At 33.9% G+C, this 21,477-nt stretch overlaps 2 protein-coding genes across 2 annotated transcripts; both read right to left on the bottom strand.

The window, feature by feature from the left end:
- Positions 1-6,387: 6,387 nt before the first annotated feature.
- On the bottom strand, positions 6,388-18,635 carry LOC105224551 (gustatory receptor for sugar taste 43a). The gene is made up of 12 exons (XM_049451599.1): positions 17,910-18,635; positions 17,691-17,745; positions 15,389-15,521; positions 12,116-12,215; positions 11,990-12,046; positions 11,779-11,922; positions 11,591-11,716; positions 11,446-11,524; positions 11,180-11,372; positions 9,013-9,081; positions 8,863-8,952; positions 6,388-6,503 (listed from the first exon to the last, which is right to left on the bottom strand). The coding sequence occupies exons 1-12, from the start codon at positions 18,061-18,063 to the stop codon at positions 6,441-6,443; spliced, it is 1,263 nt and encodes a 420-aa protein (XP_049307556.1). The 5' UTR covers positions 18,064-18,635; the 3' UTR covers positions 6,388-6,440.
- A 1,000-nt stretch (positions 18,636-19,635) lies between these two features.
- LOC105224526 (lactoylglutathione lyase) lies at positions 19,636-21,243 on the bottom strand. The gene is made up of 5 exons (XM_011202632.4): positions 20,982-21,243; positions 20,596-20,732; positions 20,336-20,422; positions 20,095-20,208; positions 19,636-19,898 (listed from the first exon to the last, which is right to left on the bottom strand). Exons 1-5 carry the CDS (start codon positions 21,225-21,227, stop codon positions 19,778-19,780), a joined length of 705 nt encoding a protein of 234 aa, XP_011200934.3. The 5' UTR covers positions 21,228-21,243; the 3' UTR covers positions 19,636-19,777.
- Between the last annotated feature and the right edge of the window lie 234 nt (positions 21,244-21,477).

Here is a 21,477-nt window from a genome sequence, read left to right as displayed (position 1 = left end):
AGGATGCATCGAAATAAACAGAGATAGGAATGTTGAAAACATAGATTAGTATATTACATCCGCTTTAAAGATCTTTTACGAGTACTTCATTTATAATTTTATGGTTGACAATATCTTTTCAAGGATCAGCTGTAATTTGCCACAATAGAATGATCCACTCAAACTTGATACCTTTCTTTCATCACTTTTGATCATAGTGGAACAGCTCTCTGTTTTTGTTTTCTCAAGTTTGACAGCATATTTTGCCAAATTTCTATACGAGTATAATTAGGAGCTTTATGGTTACCTAAGCCACCTATTCTACAGATTTGGCCCCCTTCGACTATTTGCTGTTTTCAGATCTTAAAAGAATGCTCTCGTGGTAGAATGAAGAGGTGATCGCCGAAAATTAGGTCTGTTTTTTAGGAAAGGACAAATCGTACTACAAAAATGGTATTGAAAAGTTTGAGTGTCACCATAATCAGTGTATCATCCCTGAATAAAATCCCCTCCATATAACGGTTATTTTGAAAAGTACTGAAAACGCTATAACTCATTAACTAAATGCGTTATAGACAATAAATTTTAAATTCATAATTGTACGAAAGGACTTTATGAGCGCCGATGGACTATGGAAACTACTTGACCAATTTCAACCAAATTCAGTGCACAGGACGATCATCATCCGAAATTCTTTTTTCTATTTACCATATACAAATCAAACATCAATTATGTTATAACTTTGCGCAAAAAGTTCGGTCAAGGAATAAAATCTCACCTCTCAACAGATACCGATAGGTAAATAGGCTGATTATCGATGGCTGACTTTTCAACGAAAATAATGGTCAATCTATGTACTATAACAATGAAACATATCGTCACCTAGAAGTTTTAATAGAAATATTTCGGACACGAAGCAAAAAATAGTAATGAAATATACGAGGTATGTTCCAGAAATGTTACGAAGCATGGAAAACGCGCTGGAATCACTGTGTAGCTTTCCAAGGGAACTACTTTGAATGGAATGGCAGATTTGTAGAATAATTTTCAAATATACGGTTTTTATGGAATCAGTCTCATTATTTAATTGTCAAACCTCGTAGTAATGACTCATAATACACGTGAATAAGATGAAATTGATTGTAATCTATTAAATTATTATAAACAGGGAATATTGAGTTTACTACGAAGTTTGTAACACTCAGAAGAAAACGTAGTATGTACTATAAAGTTGATATATGTATGTAAAATGAGGACGTGAGGAGCTGAGTCGTTATAACCATGTCCGCTTGTTGCGCGTCGGTATAATATATAGCTGCCATACACCCTGTTCGATCAAATTCTACTTCCTCTATGTATAACTTTTTATTTGGCAATGGATATTCATAAAATTTGCCCAAGCAACACACACAGCTTATTGCCCAAGAAGGTTTCAGCCCCTTCCAGAAAATTGTTTAGATCAGACAACTGTAGCATATAGCTGTCGCACCGACTGACCGATCATATTAAAGTCCTTGTGTAGAAAACTTTTTTATTTGTTAAGGTATATTCACGAAATTTGGCATAGATTATTGTCCAAGGCTTTAAGTTCAATCTGAGTGCACCTTTATTGATATATGGTAATTTCTTAAAATTTATTTAAAGTCGTACTTACCGATATTGAACCTTGCAATAATCCTTGAATCCAGTGCCGACTATTATAACTAAAGCGATAATATATATAAAAAAAAACTTTCTTCAAGATAATGAGAATTATTATTATTTTTTTCCGCTCTCTTACGCACCCATTGTTAAACATAAGATAATCGAGTAGACGGTAAACACTTTGCTGCGTTTTATTGTCATTACGCCTTCCACGTTTGTCTTAATAGAAAGGGGAGCCAATGCTAAGACTTTACTCAGGTAAAAAACACTTAAAGATGACTCACTGATTTCCATTTTGTAATACTATTTAATTATTTAGATATTGAAGTTAGGTTTAGATTTGAAGCTTAAAGTAAACCTTTCTTTTGTATATAATTTATTTCAATTTCAAGCAGCGACACTGATTACTTCTTCAAACGCATCGTGCGAAATGATTAAATTGTTGCTAAAGTATATTCTTTGGCGCACCTTAAATTTTTCCCTGTCAAATCTGCGTTTTGTTTACCCAACATACATTCGACACATTGTAAACATGTAATAAATTCAACTTTTTGACGTTTTAAGTATATACCAAAGCACACAACTGTGACGAGTTTGGGCCATGTTTCACATTAAAGGCTTAATTGAATTTAGATTTTTCATAAATTATAATTATTTTATTTTTTGGCTTGAAGTATATTTCTTCTTCTTTACTGGCGTAGAAACTGTTTACGAGGTTATAACCGAATTAACCAGTTGTTTCTTTTTTTTTGCAATGCGACGTAAATTGCATATTCCAAGCGAAGCCAGATTTCGCTCCACCTGGTCTTGCCAACGTAGTGGAGGTCTTCCTCTTCCTTTGCTTCCTCCGGCAGATATTGCGTCGAATACTCTGAAAGGAGTTTTTTGTCATATACTCGGACGACATGACCTAGGCAGTAAAGCCGCTATCTCTTAATTAACTATGTCAATGTCGTCGTATAATTCGTGCAGCCCATCGTTCCATCCAATGATATTCGTCGTTGCCTATGCGCAAAGGACAATAAATCTTCCGCAGCACCTTTCTCTCGAAAACTCGTAACGTCGACTCATCGGCTGTCGTCATCTTCCATGCCTCTATATCATATAGCAGGAAGGAGATGATGAGTGATTTGCAGAATTTGGTCTTTGTTCGTCGAGAGTGGACTTTACTTCTCAATTGCGTACTCAGTTCGAAGTAGCACCTGTTGGCAAGAGTTATTTCTCGTTGGGTTTCGAGGTTGACGTTGTTGTTTTTAACGCTGTTTCCAAGATAGATGAAATTATCTACTACTTAGAAGTTATGACTGTCACAGTGGGAGCTAATATATTTCGAGATATTTCGTTTTATCCTCGTTTATTACCAGACCCATTTGCTTCGCTTCTTTGTCCATCCAGGAGATGTACTTGAGAAAGGCTCTGAGGAGGGGTCCTTCCTAATCGTGACGGAGCTTTTGGTATTGCCCAACGTCAATTTACACAACCGTATTAGATTTGCGGAGATACCAAATTCAGACATAGCGTCATAAAGGCAGCTCCTTTTTGTGCTGTCAAGATTTTGCGCACGGTGAATATCTGGTCAGTTGTTGGTTTTCCAGGCCTAAAGCCACACTGATAAGGTCCAGTCAATTTGTTGACGATGGGCGTTAATCTTTCGCACAATACGCTTGATAGTACCTTATATGAGATGTTGAGAATATTTAGCCCACTGTGGTTGGCACAAATTATTGGGTTTCCCTTTTTGCGGATTGGGCAGAGCCCACTTGAATTCCAATCATCGGATTTGCTTTCGTTCGACCATATACTACAAAGATACTGATGCATGTTCCTTATCAGCTCTTTTCCGCCGTATGTGAATAGCTCGGCCGTCAATCCATCGCTTTGTTGTTCTTCTGAAATAAAAATGTATTTTCCCTGTTCAATCCACTATACAAGCTGTGGATCAGTTAGTTTTAAGCGCGTTTCTCTAGGAACTGAATTTTTCGAATCGAAGAATGAAGATACTTGACGACGTGCTATACGTATCCAATTGAAAATTTAACAATATACTACATATTTTTTATTATGTACTACATAACGTTTTTATTTCTTTTATTACTTAAATTTTTTTTAATAACATTTTATTGCTAATGTTTAATTAATTTAAAGTTAAAACTGTAAGTATTTGATTGCTTTTACCTAATCCTCAGGGTAACTTTTCAAAGTTAGACCTCTAGAGTGACCTATCCCCTTAGATGCATGGAGTAAACACTTTTAAATGAGGAAACTTAAACACGAATACGAAATCAAAATATTCTATCCAATAATATCGAAGCGACCATATTTAAATTTAGTATGTGAACAGAACACGCAAAATTTAAGAGTCAGTAGCGATATAAGCACCGTTCATATTTCTTTGCGCATTCGAATACCAATCGATATTAACACCTGTTGATAGTATTTTATGGCTATGCTAAATATTACAAATTGGCTATAAACGAAAGGTGACAAGAAGTAATTTCGACTACTGGATGACAATCAAAAGCCATAATCCAAAGAGAAATTTAATTTCAGTGTACCAGAACAACTTTTTCCACCAAATATGGGTAATGCAGACAAAAAATGCAAAATATTTAATTATTTATCAATAGTATTTATTGTGTCGTCTTCAGAGTAATTTCCATCAGATGTAATACACTTATGTCAACGATTTTTCCAGTCCGCGAAGAGATCCGTTTACGGGAACTCTTTAAAAAAAAATCAATTTTATTGGGACGAGCTGAGCAAAAACGTGTTTTAAACCCCAAATATCCACCAAAATAATTCAAACGGACTCGCGAGAGATGTCGAGCTCTCTTGCCATATCTCTAACACTTGCCTGACGATTTCCAAGCCCCATATCTTTTTTTTTTAAATATTTCCATTACTTGAAGATGTCGAAAGTCGTCCATAACGAGAAATATCTTCAACGATCTCTCGACCGTCTTTGAAGGCTAACTAAATCACCGTTAGCCTTTTCCAACACTCTGACTGTACCAACTTATGCAGCTGCTGTAAACGAACTGGTCGCGCTCATAAAAAGGCAAAAGAAAAAGTTTACTCTTCAATTGTGTATTTGCGTTATTCCAAATTCACCGCATAACTTTATTATTCTGCGAGTTTTTAAATAACAGTTTTATTGTAAGGGAAAAAAAATATTTTGTGAGGAAAAATATAAATTAAACAAGTAAGGAAGGGCTAAGTTCGGGTGTCACCGAACATTTTATACTCTCGCATGATAAAGTGATAATCGAGATTTCATTATCCGTCATTTACATATTTTTTTATTTTGCTGTAAAATTAATTAGAATTAAATTCTGAGAGATTTACCGATATTTTCGGTGGAAAATTAGGTTAGCTTAGGCACTGAGTTCTTCGTGTTCGATATCAGGGACCTTGAAAAGTTATATACCGATCACGACAATTTTTCCACAAGGGATACCTCAGTTCAAATACCGTATTTGTGTAAAGTTTTATTCCGCTATCATCATTGGTTCCTAATGTATATATTATACAGAGAAGGCATCAGATGGAATTTAAAATAGCGTTATATTGGAAGAAGATTTCGTACATGTCATCAAAGTGTTAAGGAAATACTATATACTGAATTTCATTGAAATCGGTCGAGTAGTTCCTGAGATATGGTTTTTGGTCCATAAGTGGGCGACGCCACGCCCATTTTCAATTTTTAAAAATAGGCTCGGTGCAGCTTCCTTCTGCCATTTCTTCCGTAAAATTTTGTGTTTCTGACGTTTTTTGTTAGTCGGTTAACGCACTTTTAGTGATTTTCAACATAACCTTTGTATGGGAGGTGGGCGTGGTTATTATCCGATTTCTTCCATTTTTGAACTGTATATGGAAATGCCTGAAGGAAACGATTCTGTAGAGTTTCGTTGACATAGCTATAGTAGTTTTCGAGATATATACAAAAAACTTAGTAGGGGGCGGGGCCACGCCCACTTTTCCAAAAAAATTACGACCAAACATGCCCCTCCCTAATGCGATCCTTTGTGCCAAATTTCACTTTAATATCTTTATTTATGGCTTAGTTATGACACTTTATAGGTTTTCGGTTTCCGCCATTTTGTGGGCGTGGCAGTAGGCCGATTTTGCCCATCTTCGAACTTAACCTTATGGAGCCAAGAAATACATGTACCAAGTTTCATAATGATATCTATATTTTTACTCAAGTTACAGCTTGCACGGACGGACGGACAGACGGACGGACGGTCAGACAGATATCCGGGTTTCAATTCTACTCGTCACCCTGATCACTTTGGTATATATAACCCTATAACTCTTTTAGTTTTAGGACCGTTATGTGAACAAAACTATAATACTCTCCTTAGCAACTTTGTTGCGAGAGTATAAAAACAATTATTAAACTTGATGTTTCAAACATTTCCACATAAACGTGACGGTCCCAGAAATTAACCGCGTTGTGCCCACAAGTCAAAATTTGAAATTTGGAAACCTGAAAATGTTTGTCCTAAAACAAAATTGTTTACACCTTGTTAAATGAAGAATATTGAGGCACAAAGTCGCTAATTGACCTAATGCCCCGCAGATTTTTCGATGTATTTGTAAAATAAACTACATAAATTTTTTATAAAAATTTTTGCAAAATAATATCATATATATGTTATACAATTATACAAAGTACAGTTTTTAATTCATTGTTTATTTACATTTTTATTTCTTCTTGAATTTACAATATTTCCAAATGTATTGTTAAACATCCTTTCGGCATTATTTCTGTTAAGTGGTTTAACTCGAAATTCACAAAATAAAAGGATAATGCCTCAACCGCTTGCTTTTTGGAACTGTATGAGTATAACCAGATATGTAGCGATAGCTGAACTAAGCTGTAAGTAATGAAAGGACAGATTATAATGTTTATTTTGATTTCAATTCATTCAATATTTATTAACAATGACTTAAGCTCGTAAGTCTCACCTTACATTCTTTTCAAAAGAAGAAAAACTTATAAAAATGTTTATCGATAATATAAAACATCTGTTAAATATAATTTTTTTTTTTAAATTTGGTATGTATACAAGGTGGCGGAAGAATCGTGCTACAAAAACAAACCGCAATCACCTTTTTTCTGTGTGAGTAATCGACTTTACTTTTTCTCAGTTGGCTGGATATCATTTTAGTTTTTTTTTTAAGAAGGTTTGGATTGTGCGGCGGTGCCATGCTGCGTAGTCCGTCATTTCCGTCAAAAGGCAATTCAGTTGAGATTTTGGCGGCACTGCCCCGAGTAGATGGAATATTATGAGGTTGGTCAGTATGTTTGCCGATTCTGGAAGTATCGCAGGAAGACCGACCATCGAGATCCGTATTTTCGTGTTCAAGAAACAATAGTGTCTGTTGCTTCATAAATTTAAGCAAATCCAAGAGTTTCGTTACTTCGAGTTTGGAGAAGGGTCATTACAACGCATAATTCCGCTGGTCCCCAGGTCACTGCGTCAGAAGTTTTTTACGGGGTTTTGTGAAGTAAAAAGGAACAAAACAAAACCCAGAAATCTGACTGGTGTGAAGCAGTCCATTAAATCGATAATTGAGTCAACCTCGACTTCAACCCCTCAGGCCGAATTAGGTCCAAAATTTTTAAAAATACTTACATAAAACGAAATAAAACTTGCTTAAAAAAAATGTAATTAATTGATTAAAAGTAATTACGGTTGTTTTTGTAGCACGGATGGAACTTTTACTGTGTGAGAATATTTTATTTAAATTTTTCCTATTTTTGTATTATATGCAGTATTATAAATAAAATCAGCTTACATAGATAACACAATTCAACAAAAGCAAAGTGTTGGCTTGGACATCTTAACAAATTTTGATGATGTCAAGTGTCTAGATTACGAACTGTTCATGAAGATATTGAATGTGCTCTTGTTAATAAGAGAATTGCATATCCAATAATTTGATAAATATCGGCTTGCTAGTAATAAAAATTTACTTTTACAGTCATGGCCTGGGTTCTCTGAGCCTTTTTGACGCATACAAACAACGCATGATCTCCACCTTCAAGCTCCTTGCCGAAAATATGCGAAAAATTATGCGGAAAGTTTTAAGGTTTTACTAAAAATAAAACGTGGAGATATCTAAAATTACAGTCTACAAAGTGTTCTGATTTACTCAATGAAAATTTCACTTTTGTTTCAAAAGCAAATCGTATGGATCACTCAGAGACATTTATGTCGCCAAAGACCTAGATATTAAGACAGTACATCAATCGCTGTGAATAAAAGGGTGAAATATCAACACCAAAGTTATTTTCGTAAAATGAACTCACTGTATGTAATACGTGAACAACTTAGCAATGACAAAACAATTTTTTCAAAGCGTTGGACGTTGAAAGATATTGGTTTAGTAATATTTGTAGAAAATTTCGGTACTTAGTATGAAAAAGATGAAAGGTGGAATATTTGATACAACAAAGAAAGAAAGATGCAGATTTTGACAAAGTTATGAATGTGGAATTGTGGAAATACTTTGTGTTCATAGTCGAGTCTAGTCGGTTTGGGTACCATTAAGTATCAAATTATGAACAAATTGTGTAAAATTTGCGGGCAAACGGTCAGCCTCCTGGAGCAAATTTGAGTATCAAGTTAAAACTATCTAGATTTTCGAATAAAATTTTGGAAATTTTAGTGAGGCATCAAGGCTATTGAGATCAACCAGGATCAAAATGTGTTGGAAGAAGGATATCAAGGTTGTTGAGATCGTTATAAGATGACAGATTACTGCTGGTCCTTAAAAAGATATTGCTATCAGGAAACTTATGAACGAAAAGGCCAAAAAAGGGGTTTTACTAAAATATTACACATGTTTTCGAAAATATGTCCTTACTTTTCCAGAACAAAACTAATTCTTATCTTTTTTCTTGTTTACTGATTCTTGTAGCGTAAAATGGAAATAAAGCTTTAAAATTAAACCGAAGTCTTACAAAACTTAATTCCATGAACTGTGGACACAAATACATATATCCAAAATCGATCTTAAATATATCCAGCGAAACAAAACCACCAGTATACCAGTGTTATTTATAAAAACGAGGAAATTGTTTTACTTTTTGTTTTTTTTACCTTTTCACAACTGACTTTATGTCTAATTTTCAATAGTAATTTGAAATAAAAAATGTAACAAATTAATAAAAAAAAAGAAATTAGGAAATATTAAATTTTAAATTATAAATATTTTGTAGGCACCTACCGCTGTTAGTATATTTCTGTTAATGCGACAAAGCCCGAGAGCAGAAAATTCTACATCGATAACAAGTAATTGTTGCCAGAACTTTTTAATCTATCATAAAGAAACAATTTACCTAATAAAAATAGATAATAGATATGTCACACAGGTTACCTCTTCAACTAGCACAGGCTCATGCATTTTACGCTCGATCTCACAAACAATTTGTATGGTCTTCTTTGACTGCAAAAATATATTTAAAAATAATTATTAAAAATTCAAATAAATCTAATCTACATAATATTCTAATAAACAAGTTCTGAAGGGTTAATTTTGGCAAAATTTTATATAAAACAAGTAAGGAAGGGCTAAGTTCGGGATTCACCGAAAATTTTATACTCTGGCATGGTACAGTGATAATCGAGATTTCATTATTCGTCATTTACATATTTTTTATTTTGCTGTAAAATTAATTAGAATTAAATACTGAGAGATTTACCGATATTTTCGGTGAAAAATTAGGTTAGGTTAGGTTAGGCACTGAGTTCTTCGTGTTCGATATCAGGGACCTTGAAAAGTTATAGTCCGATCACGACAATTTTTCCACAAGGGATACCTCAGCTCAAATACCGTATTTGTGTAAAGTTTTATTCCGCTATCATCATTGGTTCCTACTGTACTTATATATTATACAGGAAGGAATCAGATGGAATTCAAAATAGGGTTATATTGGAAGAAGGCGTGGTTGTGAACCGATTTCGCCCATATTTCGTACATGTCATCAGGGTGTCAGCTTCCTTCTTCCATTTCTTCCGTAAAATTTAGTGTTCCTGAGGTTTTTTTTAGTTCGCTAACGCACTTTTAATGATTTTCAGCATAACCTTTGTATGGGAGGTGGGCGTGGTTATTATCCGATTTCTTCCATTTTTGAACTGTATATGGAAGTGCCTGAAGGAAACGACTCTATAGAGTAGAGTGACATAGCTCTATTAGTTTCCGAGATATGTACAAAAAACTTAGTAGGGGGCGGGGCCACGCCCACTTTTCCAAAAAAATTAGGTCCAATGCCCCTTTATAATGCGATCCTTTGTGCCAAATGTCACTTCAATATCTTTATTTGTGGCTTAGTTATGACACTTTATAGGGTTTCGGTTTCCGCCATTTTGTGGGCGTGGCAGTGGGCCGATTTTCCCCATCTTCGAACTTAACCTTCTTATGGAGCCAAGAAATACGTGTACCGAGTTTCATCTTAATATCTCAATTTTTACTCAAGTTACAGCTTGCACGGACGGACGGACAAACAGACAGACAGACAGACATCCGGATTTCAACTCTCTCGTCACCCTGATCACTTTGGTATATATATCCCTATATCCGACTCTTTTAGTTTTAGGACTTACAAACAACCGTTATGTGAACAAAACTATAATACTCTCCTTAGCAACTTTGTTGCGAGAGTATAACAAGAAAATATGTTAACTTCGGCTGCACTTAAACCATAATACCCTAATACCCAACACAAGCGCATTTTTATATAATAGCATAAGTGGATATAAAAAATCTCTATCTTGATTTTTAACGTTCTGTTTGAATGACATCTTCAGAGTTTGCCTAATTGCTTTCGATCCATGTAAAATTTCGTGACGATATCTCGTCCAATGAAAAGGCTTTCCATACAAACACTTGGTTTCGATCGTTCAGTTTATGTGGCAGGTGTATAGTATAGTGGTTCTATCTCAAAATTTGGTTAAAATTAATCGAACAGTTCTGGAGATATGTGATTTCACCTAAATGTAGACGGCGCCCCTTTGTATCATCCCGGAAGTAAAATTTGATGTCTTTAACGCACTTTTAGTAGTTTTTAATAAAACCGTTGTATGGGGATTTGGCGGGGTTACATCCGATTTCACCTATTTTCAAAATATCGTAAGATGGGTCGAAAATATTTGGTATGTACATAGTTTAAATGGTTGGAAAGTTATATACTTTAAACTTATTAAAAGGAAAGGCCACGCCCACTTTTTAAATATTTTCAAACCTTCTTCATGTGATTTGTTGTACCGAATTTCAGTTTTGTATTTTAATTTGCTGCTTAGTTTTGGCAATTTGTAGCTATTTGATAAATATCGTTTTGTGGGCGTAGCAGTGGACGGTTACGGACGGACGGAGAAACAGATAGTTACCCGGTTTTCAACTCATCTCGTCATCCTGATTAATCATTTATGAGCTTTAGGTGATACAAACAACCGTTAGATGAACGAACTCTGCTACCCGGTAGCAACATGTTGCAAGAGTATTAAAATTCAAAAATATCTAATACAAGTATATGCTTAACACTCACTTCTAAGGTTGCCATGTGGCACGGTTCTACCACCAGTAACAGTCTTAATATGTGTAAAAAAATCCACAGCACCTGACCCCACGCATAACCGGTTACATTTGGGTTTAACAATGCTAGAAATAGAAAATACGCAGTGGCAACCAAGTGCAACAGGCAGGAAACAAGTATGCACAGCACGGCAATACCGAAGGTGCTAAAACGAAAAAAGCGGCATTTTAACATTGCGTTTGATTTAAACGCTTACGATTTTATCGTTACATAATTACCTTGAAAATATCTGTACGCATTTACCCAACGATTCGTGGTTTTCTGCAAGTGATCTCAAGAGCATAACACGTGTTTTGCCTAAAAAAAAAGAGTAGAACAAACTGAAAAATCAAATTTTCGCCAATTTTTCTCGATTTCACTAACCCAAACCGTCTTTGGGCAACGACTCCGTGTTCAAACGGTCTATACTTTCGTGTAGTGACATCGCTTTGTCAGGTATGATTTTAATGTTGTTAATCTGCGCTCTCACTAAGCTATATGGTTTACTTTCTGCGTAGACAAGCATATTTTTATATTATAATAATTTTGAAAAATAAATATATTATCTTTACCAGACAAGTATTGACATTTCAGCATTGCATTCAAACGGCGAAACCGTCTGCCGAGTCCAATTGCCGTGTTGGCGAATAAAATGTGGAAACCGATCATAACAAAATAAAGTAAGTAAAACGGGATATACCACTTGACATTGGCGGCTGAAAAATATGTTCCGAAATAAAGCTAGCAATTTTATTTGTTTTTTGTTATTTCGGATTTACTCACTTGAGCTCATGTTTGGTGAAATTTCTATTTGTAGTACCCATGTCCATATATCGAAAGCTTTAAAGTATAGTTTTTTTTTCTTTAGTTATAAAGTTTAAGAAATTAAAATATAAAATATAAAATAACCTATTAGTGCTCCGCTTATAGTCATCGGTATGATGGCCATTATTCTGGTTGTTATCCGATCACGTTTGAAATTTGAAAATGAATGCAAGGAGGCATCGAACTGAAAGATAATATATATTTACTATTAACTTCTTTTATACAGAGTATGTACTATATATAAAAAAAAAGATTCGAAGCGTGAAATTTATTTTTATATAAAAAGTTTTCATTCAAAACTGTTAAAAATGCTTAATTTATTATTTATTTTTCATATGAATTAGTTAAAGAATTTTAGACTAAATTTTTCCAAGTTTGGTGCATTATATTCTCTTAGCATCGGTGCTGCAATGTGATGGCAAACACGTCTACCGCCTATCTAATAATATTTAGAATACCCACAGCTTATGCGACTTTACAATAGAAAACTGTGGCGTTTAGAAAGACATCAAAAATATTTGGTGGCACGGAGTTTGTGATATTTGACAAAACTCCTCCAGAAATGTCCGAAACGGGTCGGTAACTTCTACAATAGCTCTCATTTACAGTGTGTTATTAATTTTCTTCCGGTGTACTTTAAATCATATAGTTCATTGAAACAAGTAAGAAAGAGCTAAGTTCGGGTTGAATCGAACATTTTATAATCTTGCAACTTGCAACAATCAAAGCCAGGAAAATAATTTAAGGTGTAAAACGTCAACCAGAGCATCGAAATTTAAGCAATTTTATATATACATATACTATATATAACTTATAAACTGATCTACATATTCGACATAAGGTTTGTTAGAAATACGAAAATCATCTTGTGTAAAGGGTAATCCATTTCGACGTTCCATACTTTAAAAACAAACACAGAAACTTCAAATTTAATGGGAAATGTTTATTAACATTCGCGCATTTTGACTGGTAACTGACGAATGACAACGGTGATGTTTTCTTCCAAGGCTTGAGTCGAAGCGAAATTGTCTGCATAGACTTTTGAATATACATAACCCCACAAGAAAAAGCTTAACAGTGTGATATCACACGATCTTAGTGGCCAATCGACCGACCCAAAACGTGAAATTAACAGCTCACTGAAGTGTTGATACACAGAATTACTGTTGTCTGGAAAGGATTCGCTTTTAATTTCAATTGTATATACTATTATTGACAGATATTTTCGTTAAAAAGTTAACTACAGATATTCGGTATTTATTGGCTTGAACAGATTAGGTTGGATTTAAGAAACTTTTGCTTATAAGGTGGTATATAACACTTTAAAAGAAATATTAGTACAAAAATGTGTGGCCTTATATAATTTATTTTGTGATTTGTGTACTGGAAAGTAAAATATTCAACTGGAATTTAAATTGTGATATATGGCAAATAGGCGTAGTTATAGTCCGCTATCAGCCATTTTCGCACTGTGATATAAGAATATGAGAATAATGCCACGTACTAAATATAGTCCAAATAGATCGATAGGTGAACAAAACTACGAGTATTACACTCTATAACAACATGTTGCAAAAGTATAAAAATCAGAGAAGAATTTCGGACATAAGCCGATTTAAACCTCATTTTCGAACCAAAAGAAAAATCAGTCTAAATCATTTCTTAACCGCCTGACAGTACTCAGCTCTGTACACCCGTCCCGCTTGTATTTGCGACTCAACTAAATAGAAAGGTAAATTTATATTAAAATGGATGGAGAAATCTAGATTCGATTCTTAAATGGAATACGAACTTCCGCCGCCAAGTTGTGGCCATTAAGCTTTTATTCAAGAAAATTTGAATCATATAATCAGAATTAATTATACAATATTAGCCTCAAACTGATTGTCGATGTATATTTAGAGCTCATATTCATCGGCCAATACTAAGAGATTGTAGAACCTAATCTGTCTGTTGAAAAAATTCGCTTAATAATATTGTCAAGAAAATGGTGAAATTTGCCGTTTAGCCACTGATACTGATATTTTGGAACGTTTTTATACTCTCGCAACAAAGTTGCTAAAGAGAGTATTATAGTTTTGTTCACATAACGGTTGTTTGTAAGTCCTAAAACTAAAAGAGTCAGATATAGGGTTATGTATACCAAAGTGATCAGGGTGACGAGTAGAGTTGAAATCCGGATGTCTGTCTGTCCGTCCGTCCGTGCAAGCTGTAACTTGAGTAAAAATTGAGATATCATGATGAAACTTGGTACACGTATTTCTTGGCTCCATAAGAAGGTTAAGTTCGAAGATGGGCAAAATCGGCCCACTGCCACGCCCACAAAATGGCGGAAACCAAAAACCTATAAAGTGTCATAACTAAGCCATAAATAAAGATATTAAAGTGAAATTTGGCACAAAGGATCACATTAGGGAGGAGCATATTTGGAAGTAATTGTTTTGGAAAAGTGGGCGTGGCCCCGCCCCCTATTAAGTTTTTTGTACATATCTCGGAAACTACTATAGCTACGTCAACCAAACTGTATAGAGTCGTTTACATCCGGCAATTACAAATACAGGTCAAAAAATGAAGAAATAGGATAAAAAACACCCCCACCACCCAAAAAAAAGTTATTTTTAAAATAAAAAAAAATGCGTTAAACGACTAACAAAAAACGTCAGAAACACTAAATTTTACGGAAGGAATGGCAGAAGGAAGCTGTACCCAGTCTTTTTTTAAAAATTGAAAATGGGCGTGGCGTCGCCCACTTATGGACCAAAAACCATATCTCAGGAGCTACTCTACCGATTTCAGTGAAATTCGGTTTATAATATTTTTTTAACACCCTGATGACATGTCCGAAATATGGGCGAAATCGGTTCACAAGGACGCCTTCTTCCAATATAACGCTATTTTGAAATCCATCTGATGCCTTCTCTGTATAATACGAGTATGTATATACATTAGGAACCAAAATAAAAAAAATATGTAAATGACGGATAATGAAATCTCGATTATCACCTTAGCATGCGAGAGTATAAAATGTTCGGTGACACCCGAACTTAGCCCTTCCTTACTTGTTTACTTTTACTTTTGCTTAAATATTTATGAAATCAGTTATTTCGATAGTTTGTAAATTCAATTGGGGGTACTCACAACCTGTCGTAAAGCATCATAAAATCGTAAAATTATAAATTTTTACACTTGTTTAAAAAAATTGTTGTTGGATTTCATACAAAAATGAGTTTACACATTTACAATTCTCAATGCTATGTTTTCGAATCGTTATAACTTACAACTTTATGAGACTTGTGAATTGCATAAATATTTTCCTGTAGAGTTTTACTATTATAGTAAAGACTATCTTTGCTTTACCTTTCTTAAACGCAAATTTAGCTCTCGTGAAGGCGTAACACTAAATATGCCACATCCAATGCCAGCAACACTGGAGAACACCACAACAGTAACGTCCATCGCTGTAACCACCCTCGAGGTAGAAGAATTCATTCTAAAAAATCAACATAAAGGACATATTAAGGTATGTTGCATTGAATAATTAAGAAATTTAACTATAAAAACAAAAACAAATTTATATTATATAAAACAGTTATGAGGAAATGGACAAAAAAGCAATTTAAACAATAATTTTTCAATTTATATTTTTTCCTCACGAATAATCGTTATATTTCCAGTTTTGTTGTTCGCTAACAAAATGAGAGTTATTTGATAACAGTTATTTAATGCTCACAGAATAATTATTTTGTGAATAAAAAATAAAATTCAAAATTTAAAAGTTTTTTAATTATTTTTGCAGTCCTCAAAAAACAAAAATTTTCAATTTCTACATCATATATGTATGTATGTATGTATGTATATCCCAACGTTCCTTCATAATGGTTTTTAGTTAGAAATTATATAATAACTGTTATTTTCTGCTTCCAGTTTTTGAGATAAATATTATCATATTGCCTACATTTAGGGGCCTTGTAAATACATAAAACTCTGATTTAGAAAAAAAAATACTAGGACATGTTCCACATAAAAAAATATAGGGAGAAGTTAGCATTCTGACCAATATTCCCTGTGTATTTCCATTTGATTTGAGAGCTAAAATGATTTAATTGCTCCTACTTTTAATCTTCAAATTAGTATTTTGAAACTAAAACAAATCTATGAGCAAATCGTGAGCAAGTGTTTTTGATAGGTACAAATTATTCAAAAAGGGTCGAGAACGCGTTGACAAGGAACTACGTCCAGGGCGGCCATTAACATCAACTAATGATCAAACAAGACAATAAAATAAGAATTGGTGCTTAAGAATCGACGATTAACAGTCAGGGGTCTTACTGGCATCGTTGGAATATCGAAAGGATCAGTGAAAACCATTTTGGAAGATCATTTGAGCCAAAGAAAAGTGAAAGCACGATGGGTTTCAAAATTACACAATTTTTTCGAAAAACAGTATCGTGTTAACGTCTGTGAAACAAGGCTTTCCGACCACCTGGATGTCATGAAACGTATTCCTAATTCCTTCTGACCGGCTGTCAACGAGGAAAACTATAAAGTGGGCCATATAAAATTTTAAATTTCGAAGATAGGGCGTAAAAGATTGAGTGTAGCGTTTGCTGTATGGCACGTAGCGCCGTCCTACTGGAACCAAATGTTGTCCAAGTCTTCCTCTTCAATTTGCTTGAAGAAGAATTCGGTTCGGTTCGCGATATCGCTCACCATTGATGGTTACGGTTCCTTTTTCATTTTCGAAGAAAAATGGGCCGATGATTCCACCAGACCAAAATCTGCACCATACAGTGATTCGTGTTGGGTGCATTGTCTTCTCGGCGATTATGTGCGGGTTTTCTGTGCCCCAAATGCGGCAATTCTGCTTGTTAACGTAACCATCGAGATGGAAATGAGCCTCGTCCGAAAAGATGAGTTTTCGGTAAAATTGACCATCCTCGGTCAAACGATCTTCTGCCCCATCTGCGAACTGTAGACGGCTTTTTTCTAGTGAATAGCGACCCATTTCGTAAATTTTAGACTTTTTACTGAATATCTGTCACTTTCCGAATGGTATTTGACGTTTCCAATGTCGAAATATAGATAATTCAAATTTAAAGCGTTAGATGGCCCACCCGTTATTTGAGTGTTATGCGTTGTTTGCGCGAAGTTCTTCGTAAAAGAGGCCGGTATTATGGGCCGACAATTCTTGGTTTTTGCCCCCGTGCATCGTCGCATACTACATTAAATCTTCATGAGTTTTTCACAAAATTTGTGAAGTGTAGCATTAGCCCAAGTGTATTAGGGCCAAGGCGGATTACTTTAAGGGGAACGACATAGATTTTGAAGAATAAATTACAAATTTAAAAATTATGAATAAAGTCTTACTATTTATTGCTCATTGTGGTATATTCGATTTTGTGAACTATAATACCATCTTTTCAAGAAACTCCACCTTTTGGAGAGAAAGGCATACATTTTTAATATACGTCGCTCCAAATTTGAAATATATTTTAAAGCAATGACATTTTGTCGTTTGATTTTTATTTGTTACTGTACTTCAATCCCAAAAATTTTAAATATGCTAATTTTTTCTTGCCAACTGTCCGCCTATAGTTTTGTGTCTTAGTAAACACTATCGATTTTTGAAACACATTTCATCATTTTCATACGTACTCACCGCAAAGGAACTTTAGAATTCGCGTCGAACAATAAGCCTTCGTAGCAAAGTATGACTATAAAACACATCACAATTTGTATGAAAGAATTAGTAAACTTATATTTGCAATAATGTTAATTACATCAAATTATGACGTTATGAAAATAAACTATTTTTATTTTACAAGTATATATGGTATATATACATATATTTTTTATTTTTGTAGTGGCCAATACACACCCATTATTAGGCCCAAAGCGATAGCATATATAGAGAACATTATACTACGTTTTATCTCGATTACGCCTTTCGCGTTTTGTTGTATTGAAATCGGTGCCAAAGCCAACAATTTGCTGAGGTAAAAAACGCTCAAAGATGACTCATTGATTTCCATATTAAGTGTTTCCCGGCGATTTTCAATTTCAAAACTTTAATCTCCAGCCTTATTAGACATTTACAACTGCAACCGTATGTAATACACTGCTGGCATTTATTTTTCAAATATTTTTCAATTTTCACAATATTTTCCGATTTTAAGTGCCCGTTTTTTTACTACCGCGTGCGACGACTTAACCACGTTAACTGCCAGCGGCTTTTCAAACAATTCAGGACTGCGTGAAAATTTAAATTTGGCTAAGTTCAAATTTTGTTGTACATAATTTTGATAAATGACAAAACTTGTAACGGTATGCAAACAATCGCCAGTAAACACCATTTTCGACTTCGACGCCGCTAATGTGACATATATTTAGGCGCAAGCAAGCGATTTATTATTGAGGTAAACAAAACTGCACACACCGAAAAGCTTGGTGATGGATAAGGGCGTTGCAGGATATGAGCACGCACACATATGTACACATACATATGTATATACTAATTTTCACATGCCTTTATTTGTTTTGCGTTGTATACGTGATAGCACCCATGGGTCAGTGTGTTTATTAGAGGTCGTGACAGATTAAACGGTTAAAACATACATACACATACACACATGACACATGCAAGTATAATAAGAAAAATGGAAAATTTGTCGCAAATAAATAGTTGATTGCTATCTTAAACGTTCTCTTAAGCTCACACATACACATATATGTATGTACTTGCAGCGCCGCAGCAGCAGCAGCATGAGGGCGAGCACCGCTTGCACTGTGTAAGCATACACACGTGCGCAAATAGCGATTTGTAGCTTTTTGTAAGAGTGTTGGTATTCATTCAGTAATTTTTATGAATACAATGACGTCCAATATTAGCCGCAACACACATAAAATGTGCAATATTTAAGGGGGCTTGGTTGCTGCTGACGGCTTAATCATTTGTCATTACCTTTTTAACAACGCATAACAACGACTCTGTTGGAAACTTACAAATTTGTTAATACCATGTTGTTAGCCTATAATTGTATACAAATTTTCTCTTCGCTTTCGACTACGCAATTATGTTATAATTAATAAATAATAGATTTCAGTCATTTGAAAATGTACTTTTATTACTTTCTATCACTCATATATTGTAGTCTAAACAAAATTTTGTACAAATTTTAATATTTTCTAATATTTCACAACAAATTTCAAGTCAAAATGTAGTAAAATTTTTTTTTTTCAAAATATTTTTTTATTACAAATATTAAAAATTAATACAGCACAATCCCTCTACAATCCCATGAATGATATACATCAGTGTTCACGAAACTATGGTTGTATATTATATTTAGGAAGGTCTAATCTAAAAATTCCAATTAATTTTTTACTGAAATTTTTAACAACTGTACATCTAATCTTTGGGACTTTTTCGATGAATTTGGCAATGATATTTGATATTTGCATTTTAAAGCATTAAAAATTTAGAACTTTTCTATTTGCATTAGCAAACTGTAAACTTTCAAACTGTTTCTTTACATTTAGAAATTTTTCAACGAAAAAAAAATATTTTCTGAAAACTACCAAAAAAAAATAAAAATATGAACCAGTTTGAATGTTGAACATAAATGTATTTATTTACATATATACATATATAAACATATATTTCGAAATATTTATATGCTTATATTATTAAATCCAACAAATAAATATTATTATATAATTTATTTGTAAATATTATTCGTCTGATATTCATACAACGTTTGCTTTAAAAATCTCAATCCAATAACCATCGGGATCCTTAATGAAGGCCAGGCCCTTCATACGACCGTCATCGGGTTTCTTTACAAATTCAACGCCTTGCTCTTCAAAACTGAAAATAGAGAATATAGAGAAATAAGTATTTTAAATTCCTTGAAAAACGCTATAGAAACGGAGCTAAAGTAAAGTATTAATATATAATATATATTTTTTTCTTTGATAAATTTTAGATTTAAGTTAAAACTTGTTTAAGAATTCTATTAAACAGCAATTAATAAATTATTAATTCGTTTTTTTTTCACACTAACCGCTTGCAGGCAGCATAGACATCAGGCACCAATATGCCAATGTGTCCAAAGCCACGAGGATCAGAGTTGCCATTGTGATATACTGGTTTATCTTCATTCTCCGTGCCCCAATTGCTGAAAAAACGCCGATAAAATTATATGTAAATATTTTAATGCCTTACACTAAATATTCAAATATATATAGATATATGTACATAGATATACATATGTTTATACATATATCTATATCAGTTCAACTTACTGTGTCAACTCCACAGTTGCCTTGCGGGTCATTGCCCAACGCTTACGCTCCGAGGGATCTTTCGGCACGTCTTCAGGATTTTCATAGCTGCAAGTATGGGCATAGATATATAAAAAACATACATTAGTACTTATTAAAACACACGGAATTATTTAAAAAAAATTCCATATTGATCGTAATCATGTATTTTTATCTTATCAGAAGCACTCTTAGTTGAGAGCAATAAAATAATCAGTGGACGTGACCTCCCATGTACGTACCCCATAAAATAGAGGGAAAATTTGGCTTCGGGGAAATCCAACTTCACCAGCAATGTCATGCCAAGCACACCTGTGTAAAAGGGCAGTGATTTGCGTGGATCTTTGATGCGGTACATTGTTTGTTGGAAGAGGAAATCCTGAAATTTTACACAACAGAATTAATAAAGTTTCTCTAATAGTTTAATAAGAACATCAGACGATTGATCATAACCATATATACGATATTTATAAAGCTTATAATACGTATTAATCAAATTATGCACATATAAGGTAATATATTTACATATATATTTAATTATACATAATATATAATTAACTACCTCGCCCATAATTCACTAATACTTATAATTACAATACAATAATACTTATAATTATATTCGCTATACCTTGGTCGCCGCATCTGCGGGCTTGCATAATGCCGCTGCCTCCTCATTGGACAAACCTACTGAATCGGCCATTTTCACTGCCTGTGTTGTTGCAAATGTCCTAATACTTTGCGTACTTTTTAATAAATTTAACGCCGGATGAACTAAGCGAACAATTTCACAACCGTATGCAATTTGACCGGCTCTATTTATGCGTGCACAATGCCAAAACCGTATGGAATTTGACAGCAATATTTTGGCACTCATATTAAAGACGATCTAAGTAGTGACGACAGCGCTGCCACCTAACATTGCTTACTAATACTTGCGTTAGTAAAGCAAAATTTAGTAGAGCGCTAGTAAGGGGTGTTAGAAAATTGTGAATAAATTAATTTCGCAGAACTTCTACAATATTCAATATGTTTTCTTTTACAATTTTTTATATTTTTTTAAATTGAAATATTTTAAATACAAATTTTACAAAAATTAAAAATATGATTAAAAATAAAAAATAAAT

The sequence above is a fragment of the Bactrocera dorsalis genome, chromosome 3 (assembly GCF_023373825.1).
Source record: "Bactrocera dorsalis isolate Fly_Bdor chromosome 3, ASM2337382v1, whole genome shotgun sequence".
Lineage (NCBI taxonomy): Eukaryota > Metazoa > Arthropoda > Insecta > Diptera > Tephritidae > Bactrocera > Bactrocera dorsalis.
The sequence above is the reverse complement of the archived record's forward strand: the minus strand, read 5'-3'. Positions and strand labels throughout refer to the sequence as shown.

Excerpts from the sequence above, each read along its gene's own strand:
- LOC105224526 (XM_011202632.4), bottom strand. The coding sequence starts at position 21,227 with ATGAGTGCCAAAATATTGCTGTCAAATTCCATACGGTTTTGGCATTGT. Across the intron at positions 20,733-20,981 it reads CCGCAGATGCGGCGACCAAG|GATTTCCTCTTCCAACAAAC; the intron begins GTATAGCGAATA and ends GTAAAATTTCAG. Across the intron at positions 19,899-20,094 it reads GTCTATGCTGCCTGCAAGCG|TTTTGAAGAGCAAGGCGTTG; the intron begins GTTAGTGTGAAA and ends CTCTATTTTCAG.
- LOC105224551 (XM_049451599.1), bottom strand. The coding sequence starts at position 18,063 with ATGGAAATCAATGAGTCATCTTTGAGCGTTTTTTACCTCAGCAAATTG. Across the intron at positions 12,216-15,388 it reads TAAATTTGCGTTTAAGAAAG|TTCGATGCCTCCTTGCATTC; the intron begins GTAAAGCAAAGA and ends ATTATCTTTCAG. Across the intron at positions 8,953-9,012 it reads AGCCTGTGCTAGTTGAAGAG|ATTAAAAAGTTCTGGCAACA; the intron begins GTAACCTGTGTG and ends TCTTTATGATAG.